General features: G+C 40.5%; 1 protein-coding gene across 1 annotated transcript; it reads right to left on the reverse strand.

The window, feature by feature from the left end:
• Positions 1-231: 231 nt before the first annotated feature.
• On the reverse strand, positions 232-5,428 carry LOC307078489 (cytochrome P450 2J2-like; the record flags this gene model as incomplete). Its single annotated transcript, XM_079740337.1, has 9 exons — positions 232-407; positions 1,200-1,341; positions 1,436-1,623; positions 1,736-1,874; positions 2,641-2,817; positions 2,930-3,090; positions 4,368-4,517; positions 4,895-5,057; positions 5,228-5,428. 9 exons carry the CDS (start codon positions 5,426-5,428, stop codon positions 232-234), a joined length of 1,497 nt encoding a protein of 498 aa, XP_079596463.1.
• Between the last annotated feature and the right edge of the window lie 4,960 nt (positions 5,429-10,388).

Genomic DNA, 10,388 nt, shown 5'->3' on the forward strand with positions numbered 1-10,388 from the left:
AATATTCTAAAAATCGTTAATTGATTTGTGCCCAGATTCATTACATCATTATTGAAATGAGCATCCAAAAGAATCATCACTCAATCATCAAACAATGATTAAAAGTTCCTCCGGCACATCTTTGAATCCCAAAATGATAGCATCAATTTGCCATCAGCCATTAATTATAACCATTATGTATCACTGATGGTCTAATAGAACTAAATTATGGAAAGGCTTGGGATAATGGATTCAACGTGGTGTGGCACATAGGCGGAAGGGCTGTGGACAGTGAGTGGTCGCAAACACCGGGTCCAGATTGAGCTTTTCTCCAGGGGGGGCAGAGAAAGAGAACCTTTGAAGGAGGGAGGTAAGGAAAATATACAGCTCCATCCTGGCCAGCTGTTCCCCAGGACACACACGCTTCCCTAGAAGGACACACAAATTAACACACACACATACACACCACCACAAACACAAACAAACAGACACACACAAACGCATGAAAACGTAAATGCGTTTCAAATTATCGATAATAGTCGATAACGGAAAAAATGCAATTTCCTACAGGAAATGTGGCGAGTGCGGTTGTCGAAGTAATCTACTACGAAGTAGCAGAAGAAGGACAAGTAGCAGTAGTATTAGTATAAGTAATGAAAGTAAAAGCATGCAAGTAGCATTATTATGATTAGCATCAGTAGTAGAAACAATAAAATGCGTAAATATACGCAACATATATAAAACAAAGCTGTTGATTCGCAACAAGTAAGATATTGAGTTGATATCAAGTAATACAAGTTATTTTGGTCAGTATGAAAATCAAAATATGGTGACTTGTTCAAGTCCAACCATGACTTCACTTCTATTATAAACATCATATTTAAAACTAATAATAATTCATAAAGTACATCATGTTTTCATTACAAAAGAAGCCTTAAAGCTATCGACTCAATACAAGTTGAAACGTAAAAAAGTGGATGGATAACATTTTAGCATCTTAGCTGAGACCTTCTGTAAGATCATAATCTATATATATCTATTTACAGTCTGTTGAATGACTACCAACCATACCCCTAACTCACATGTACCTGTTGCCCCTTTTACCACTTCCTGCTGATACTTTACCAAGTTGGTCTCAAATCAAATGAATCATGCAATCATCAATTGTTCTTTCATCAATTCAATGGTTCAGTGGTGTACTCAAAGTTGCTGATACACACCAGCTGAAAAGGGCAAGAAGGCCTCTCTCTTTCTAGGCTGGCCGTCCTGGTCCAGGAAGTGTTGTGGGTTGAAAGAGTGTGGCGTTTCCCACATAGACTCATCATGAAGAACAGAGTTCAGGGTGGCCATCACCACGGTGCCCTGTCGGAGGAATTATGGCAATAAGGAGGTCAGATGGGACCTTTTCAAAATAAAGGTTGATCAAACTAATAATGACTTTGGAATGGGTTTCTACCTTTGGGATGGTGTACTTTCCAAGGGGGGTGTCCCTGTTAGTCAAACGGACAATATTGAGAGGTAAGATGTTACCCATCCTTTGCGTCTCTTGAATGACAGCGTAAGTATAGGGAGTGCTGTCTCTGTCAGACATGGAGGGTTGCCTGGATGAGCCAACTACGATATCTAGTTCAGCTTGGACTTTCTCTGTATAATAACATAAAAGTTTACATTTGAAAAAACATTGACGAAAGTAATCGTGACAAGACCCATAATGCTCCATGGCCTAAAATGAACTCTAACACTTACTCCCACTTACTTTGTATGTTAGGGTAGTGAGCCATGAAGAGCAGTCCCCAGTGCAGAGTGGTGGTGGTGGTTTCAGTTCCAGCAAGAAATAGGTCCATTGTACAAACACTCAGGTTCTCGATGTCAAACCGTGATTCAGGAGCTTCATTCTGCCAAGAATCCGGCAACAAAACATACAAACACCGAAATAATATGAATCATTACATACACTGTTATTGTGGTAATGGCTAAGGTTATACACAGGTACAGCTTATACTCATTGCTGAGTACAGGAATCTCCTGTAGACCCAAACCTAAAAATTGTGAGAGATGATCCATCCATCAAAGGATTTATGTAAAAGCTGCTCATTGTGATTATCATGGCGGCAACTATGTGGCTAGACTGGTAAGCAAGGGCGTAGGAACCGGGGGGGACGGAGGGGACGTGTCCCCTCCAATATTGGAGACAGGTGCATTTGTCCCACCTAAAAATTGTACCAGGGGGAGAAAAATATTTTATTTTATTTTGAAAGCGCAACACAGCGTCTTGTCACCGCTTCTTATTCTAAAAAACTGGATGATTGAGCGTGCAATTAAAGAATTGATTTGATATTTATCAGTTCATTACTGCCATTCAAAATGTGTTTTCCTTTACATTTACAAATGTATCTTTTTAGTAGAATAAAATATAGTTGTGAATTTTTTCAGTGTAGTTAATTTATGACATATTTCTGTTCAAACCATTAACGGATCTGTCAGGTTTCCGATATGTGTCCCCCCCAATGTTAAACTCATTCCTACGCCCCTGGTGGTAAGCTATGTTATAAACGTCTTTCAAAAACTGCTGGGTGCTTAGCTACCCTAGTTTCACTTTTTTACAAGTTTGTACAATATTAGAATATGTAAGGTCATACCCACCACAAGTGATGCACATACCTTAAGCATTTCTGTGAGGAAGCAGTCGATGTAGTCTCTGGGCAATGAGGGGTCATGATCCACTCTGTGCTCTTTGACCCGCTCTTCAATGTAGGACAAAACTCTACGAGTAAGAGTGAACACCCCCCTGTGAGGTCCAGGAAAATGCTTCACCAACCATGGAAACGTGTTGTACAGCTACAAAGAGCATAGCGGTTTAATTAGACACTTATGTCTGCCATACAGCGAGTAGATTCAATCCAGACCTTGAAATTCATCCCATTTGACCTGAATAAGTACCAAGACTTACCATCGCCCCTCGCCCTCCTTGTAGCTTCAGTATTTCACGGAAGTCCTCAATGATTGACTGATGCTGCTTATCAGTGTACTCAAAGCGTTCTCCAAACAACAAACAGGAGATGATGTTGGAGGTGGCCTTGATTAAAGCTGTTCTAGGATCGGAGGGCGATCCTAACAACATTTAGAATCTGGTTATTTGGACGAGATATGCATGTAAAACTATTGTAAGAAACCTTTTAGCTTGGTGCTTCAATCAAGGGCGTAGGTTTGGTCTGAGCTTTGGTGGGGACACTACTCAGACCCCCCCCCCGCCACACACACACACACACACACTAAATTAAATAACGTATGATGCGCGCCTGACTTTCACTTTGTTTGATGCATTATCTGCTGATGCATATGCAGTAAAACATTTAGTATAGCACCTTTCCAATTGTACACATGTGCTTGGTAAGCAAAGACGAAGATTCCGTCCACCTATTAAATTATAAAACAGATCTGTCTCAAAAGACGTTTTTACACTGCCAAATATGAAAAAAATTGCCGGATGGAGCTAGCACCCCAATTTAGCCTCCCAGACCCTGCACACATTGGCGGTTTCATTTTAATGAAAATGTGATTAGACGCTCCGCGGTGGGAGGTGGGGGGTCTTGGGTAGAGGTGTTGGTGCGTTGCCCAGACAGAGACAACGCAGCGATATCAACATGCGTAGTTCTAGCTGGAGAAGGGCATGTGTTCATTCTATTGAAGTCTACGCAAAACTATTGTATAGCCTACTATTGTTTTTATAATTGCCATTTCACTGTTTTCCTCAAATTCATGCGCTGAATAGTGACCTGGTTGTGCGTGCGTGCGTGCGTGCGTGCGTGCGTGCGTGCGTGCGTGCGGACGTTGGATTATCTGGATTATATAGGATGTAGCAAGCAAGTGATTACCAGAGATAACCAGATAACACAGTCAAAACCGCGAGCTGCTGACCATCATGGGAGAGAAGGTGATGCAGGCGCATTAAACGAAGACGGGGAGAGATGATGCGATATGCGAGAAAGACGCAGAGGAACTTTCCTTACGAGAAGCCGCGACCGAACCGGCTGGGCGGTGTAAAAAGGAAGACGTATGTTGGGAGGTGGTACCAAAGTGGAAATTTAACCCTTTGTGTACGGCATGAGCCGCTTTTTTTCGTTTCAACCTGAATATTGGTGGGGACATTTCAGTCGTCATTTGACATTGGTGGGGACACGTCCCCTGGTCCCCACCCAAATCTACGCCCTTGGCTTCGATAGCAGGAATATTCAGAAGAAAGCATGAGGAATTGAGTTGACGGATGAGAGAGGTCGTCGTTAAATAAGACATTTAATTTATGAATATACACACCTACATTTGCAAATTACACAGCTTGCAAACATTTCAACCCCTATTAAACAAAATCATTCATCAAGTAGGCCTACCTTGCTGCTGTGCAAAGCACTCAATCAGGTACTGGCACTCCTGCTGGATGGTTGGTTCCAGACGTGTTTTACCCAAACCAAAGTTCCTGAGTGTGTACAGAGCAAATCTCCTCTGCTGCTTCCATGAGATACCACTTGACATCAACAAACCTGTTGCAAATACAAAAAATCCAAAGCTTAATTGGCTGAAGTGATATCTTTGTGTGTTAGTTGAAACATGTACAATGTTTACCCAGAAAGTTTACAGAATGATCCTCATCCCAGAGGATATATATTATATTGCAAACGATGTCACATCAGGTATCCAGAGAAAGCTTTGCAAAGCACCTCAACTTTTTAAACAACAAAACTGTTAATTGCTACTTGTTAACGGTGGCTGGTATTATACATAATTTTAAGGTTTTAGGTTTACATTTCTATTGGTTAATGTAGTACACACATTTCTGTTTTTGCTCCAATATTGATTGAATCTACTAAGACTGCAAAGAATGTGGGAATGTTTTTTAATGCAATGTAACACACAATACCTTTTGTTCCAATCACATCATACAGTATTGGTAGACCTGGGCGATCTGCATAGTCTTCTCCTCTCTTGACCAAAACTTCTCTCATAAGCTTGTATCCGTTGACAACCACAACTCTTCCACCCAAGATTTGAAGACTAAAAATTGGTCCATATTTCACAGCAAACTAAAATAAAATGTGATGATGATATAATTGAACAGTGTCAAGCTGTACAGAGACAACATATGGTCAATCAAATAAATGGAGAGGAAGAATAGTAAGGGGGTATTCGTGCTAGACTTTTTAAATAATCTCCTTTTACTGTTTGAAATAATTGTGGTCTACAACAAACATACCTTCTCAAAATTCAGATGCATTTTGTTAGGATCGACTCGATATGTGTCCCGGATAACAGGAAGAGTCCAGGGTCCAGGAGGAAAATCTGAGGGGCTTCTATTCCCTAGATAGTCAGCAAGGATCAGGAAAACAAAGATGAATATTAAAACACCTCTTGTGTCCATCCACTCCAGGGCTAATATTTCAGAAAACTCTGCCATTTGTTATCTACAGTGTTTGGTAGTATTGGTGTATTGAGGATTGTGCCTTTGCTTGAATGAAGACATGCAACTGCTGAATCTGGAGCAAAGTCCATATTTGTAGGCTAAGTGCACCAATAAGAGCATGTTCTGACAATACTGATGTTATAAACCATCAAATACGATTTGATGAAGTGATAAGACTATTTTTTTCTTTCCCATCAACATCTGGGTTAGATTTCTTTTTGTAGATTATTCACAGACCCGAAATTTCATATGAAAAGATTATAGCCAACATACGACCGCTGCTGCAATTCGGCACCATATAATGGTATAGTTCCAAACACAATCAGAGGAAACACAGTACCTTGGGCCAAGATATTTCCTGCCTGAAAAGGTTTGATTGCTATAGAGGCCAAGGTTACATTACATCTGGGACTATTACTTAACTACTGTTTTGTGATATATAGTCCTAATCATCTTGTCATCTCTAGTTTTTACTCACTACATTTAACTGTCTGTAGTCACTTTTTAGTTGAAGAAAACTGCAGACTAATTAAAGTCTATCTCCGAAAGATCAAGAGGAAAAATCGATTCCAGTAATGACATGTCACGACAACAATTGTGGATGTTTTGTGTGTCAAATTTTGTTTCAAAACAAACTATAAACAAAGTCCTCTGATAACAATCACAATAAAATAATGTCAGCCAATTATTTTCCTGGTTAATTGTTACAATTAGTAGGCCTATCTTCTTCCCTTTTCTAACCTTATTTAGTTTATGTAACAATGTTATTCTGAAAAAAGGTTAAACGTTAAAACCAGGCTCCAAATGTCAGAAAATTGTATGTATGCCTAAAGGTTCTCTTATTTCAGCTCATGTACCAAACATAAATGTTTTGTGGCCGTGTCCCTGCAGATTGTGTGTGGTAGCACAAAGTTCCTTGTCTACCACCTAAGGTATTAATTATTAGGTTAATTAGGTTGCATTCAGGTGTTTATTGCGTTCACGCATTGGCCTTTTAGATGCCCTGTGAGGTTTGCGTGTGTGTGTGAAAGAGATGCATGAGAGATTTTCCTTGTATACCATTAAGGTCATAGTTAATGATTAGGTTGCATTTAGGTGTATATTCACGTATTTACCATTGCAAAATGATATGGTTGTTCGGTTTTCTGGCTAAATACATTCGGGCTGGGTTTTCGCTGTTTGATCGGTTTTGATACTAAATTGCCAATCCGATCTGGCAACACTGATTGCACCCATGTTTCCTAAAGTGGGATCTCCACCCTTTCTTCAGAGGAAAATTGGGAAGAGAAATGTAGGTTTGGTGTTTATTTCCATCAACATTGTATCCGTGTATTTCCAGTCAGTACAATGTGAATATCACAGAAACCTGACTCCTAAAGCTAAGCCTCATGTAGTATGAGCAGTGGCGCAAAACACCTAGGGGCGCCGAACTAGAGGGGGCGCCAAAGCGATGGAAGTAAAATTGTTTGAGCCAGTATTTTCTGTATTTAACAGCGTTTGTGTAAATGATATGATGATCAATAAAAGAGGAACGTCACTGATAAGGCGCCCCCCCGCTCCCTCGCCTCCCTCCCCCCTCCTCCTTCTACCCACATGGCGCTCCAGTGCGTCCCCCCTCGAGCACGCGTTGGATGCAAGCGCCAGAGTGTTTTCATTTGAATTGTTTTGTCATCTGATGACAGGTACCTAAATATGGAGAGGCAGAGAAGAAAGCTCTCGGGGTCACAATATAGAAAAAGAAAGATTGGGAAAGAGAAAGAGTGCGCAGGGATGAAAGAAAGCTTTTCTTGAAAGATAGTAGTTTTTATGTCAGTGTATCAAGAGGAGGCTTGTAAATATTCAGGTTAGCTAAATCTACTAGGGGTTACTGTTGTCTTGCAACTGTGTACTGATCAGAATTTAGCCTACAATATAACCGATCATGACAAGAAAAATAAAGGAACTTGTTTGTGGTTATTTTGTTTTGCTTCAATCTCTATGCCAGTCTTTGTTTTATGTAAATAGACCCAGTAAAAACGGAGTAATAAAGTTGATCTAAAAATAAAATATTCCCGTGCTTAAAAGTATGATGATTCGAATGTGGTGGCCATTAGTCTACATAGGTAAGGGATAATGTAAAGAACGTGGGAAAATAAAGCCCCGACAGGGCCAATAGGACACCACCGGAAGTTGAGAAGGCCCATGCAAGTGAACGGAGCGTAACACAGCATTGAGAAGAGCCGTGTAATAATTAAAAATAATTTAATTTTTAAACTCCGTTTTTACTTTTTTTTTTGTTTGTTTTTGGGTCCAACATGTTCATATAGTATGTATCCATTAAGGATATCATTTAAAATTATATATTTATTTTTTTATGTGGTTTGACTGCTGTATATTTTAAACCTCCTAAATACAAAGTTCATATCATTCAGGGGTGAGGATGGAGACAAAGCAGAGAAGAAGAGAGAGAAAGAATCAGGACAGACAGGGGAAGGCGACAGGTTGGTCTAAGATTAGGTTGAAGTGTAGGAACAGCCACTTGATACCAAGTGATTAATTTCTAAATATTATTTATATTGAAAAATTACATTAGCAAGATGTGTAATTTATTCAAAGCTATTAAATAATGCTTGTTTGACAATATGGCTTAGTGGAGAAGAGCACAGGCAAGGGGTGAGGGAGACAGACATGAGGTCGGCGATGGCCTCTGCTATAGAGGAGACCAGTGATGACATCAGGTATGAATAATTAAACTAGTGAGGCCATAAAAACCTAAATGCCCATAGTTTTAATTTCTGCTGACCAACCTATTCACTGTGTCCTTTGGGGGAAATTAGTGCAGGCAGACATGGCGAGTCAATCACCATTGAGGAGAATGTTGAACAGAGAGGTGAAGATGAGGGAGAGGAACAGAAAGGTGAAGATGAGGGAGAGGAACAGAGAGGTCCAGATGATGATGAAGAGGAACAGGAACAGAGAGGTGCAGAGGAGAGGGCTGGGGCAAGGGGCAACTCAGAAGATCCATCTGAATGGCCTTCACCACACGAAATGGGGGAGTCATTGAGGCAGTACATGGTTGAGAATGGCCCACAGAAATGTCCTGATGGGCCATATCCAAGATCAGATAAGAGTAAAAGGTGTTTTGCCAAAGCATTCTGTTATTGTATACTGCCAAATGGAGAGAAAGTGGAGCGGGATTGGTTACTGTACTCCAAAAGTTCTAACAGTCTATTGTTTTGCATGTACGCTTTTTGGTGAAGCTAGAGTTGCTGACACGCGCCTTGTGGTGGGGTATAATAACTGGCAGTGTCTTTCAAAAATACTAAAGCACCATTAAACAAGTGGTTATCACATAAATGCTTATCTGATGTGGAAAAGAATTGGCATCCTGCTTACGGCTAGGTAAAACTATTGTTTGAGAATTGCAGAGAGCCATGGCCGCTGAAAAGGCACACTGGAGAAGTGTGTTGACTCGAGTGATCGACTGCATACTCTTCCTTGCAGAAAGAAACCTGCCACTGAGGGGGAAAAATGCACAGTTAGGAAATCCAAGAAATGGAAATTTTCTGGGTATCCTTGAGCTCATAGCACGGTATGATGTTACACTGGCAGAGCATCTTAGAAAGGCTTCCTCTAAAAAAAACACCGGATATCTGTCCTGGTGCGCTCAAAATGAATTTTTAGATTCAATATCAGAGTGTGTGTTAGGTCAAATTTGTGCCCAGATGAAAGCCTCCAAGTGCTTTGTAGTGGAATTGGACTGCACACCCGATATTTCAAAGCAAGAGCAAGCCTCAGTTATCATACGGTATGTTCACAGATGAGAAGAAGAAGGTTTATATTACTGAATCTTTTGTGGGGTTTACTGCTGTGAAGGACACAACACACAAGGCCTCACAGAAAAAAAAAATGTTTTGGTCGGGGGGGACAGCGCCTGCTATGAGTCTGCATACCCCCCAGAAAGTAGGCAGTTGCGCCCCTGAGTATGAGGAGTTTTATTGTACGAGTTGAGTGTATAGTATCGACCTTGAGTGGCATGAGTGTAGAGCTGCTTAAAGCGGAAATATTTGAAAATGGTGATTGTTGTGTTTGTTTAACGCATTATTAGTGTGATTATGTGTATTGAATAGCAACCTTTTGTTTGAATGCTGGTGCCCTGAACATTGAATTGGGATGTTTGTTGGATTATGCAAATATCAGTTCAAGTTTGCAATGTGAATTCTTTCTCAATTCTGTTGAAATAATGTAATGGAACTGGAAGGCATTTTTTTTAGCATTATTGCTGTGGTACTAGCTTTGGAATCTGAAACATGGGCATGAATGGAACATCTGAGCTGTGGGAATGCTGAATGCTGTGAATACAAGATAGAGAATAATGCCAAGCCAAAGGATCCAAAATATCCTAAGAGAAAAAATCAAGAGGAACAAAACCAAAAAGCCAACCTGTCAGTCTGGATAGATCGACTGGTTTATGTGGTAAACATTATTAAGCCTACACACCAAACCTGAACCAGTATTCCACATCAGCTGACCCCTCCCTCAGCCCCGCCCACTGGCTCCACGCCCCAGAGAGGTAAACGCAGGGGAACCAGCAAAAAGAGTGTTGTCACACTGTAATCAGACACACACATTATATCATCACTACGTATCAACATTATGGAAACTTGCACATAAAAAAAGTATCCTCAATCAACAACACAATGACTAAAGGGTCGTTCAGGCTCACATAATGTGATAGGCAAAAAATGGCAGCATGCACTTCATTTTAACATATCATTTGTATGATGCTATGCTCGAGGTTTAATCATAATGATCAAACCTTTGGATATTGGCTTCAACATGGTGTTGCACACAAGAGGAAAGCCTTTGGAAAGTGAGTGGTGCCTCATTTAAAGTTTAGATTGAGTGCTTCTCCAGGGGGGACAGAGAAAGAGCTCATTGAAGACAGGCAGTGAAAAGAAGATAGAGGTACATC

Source organism: Pollachius pollachius (assembly GCF_949987615.1).
Source record: "Pollachius pollachius genome assembly, chromosome: 7".
Taxonomy (NCBI): Eukaryota; Metazoa; Chordata; class Actinopteri; order Gadiformes; family Gadidae; genus Pollachius; species Pollachius pollachius.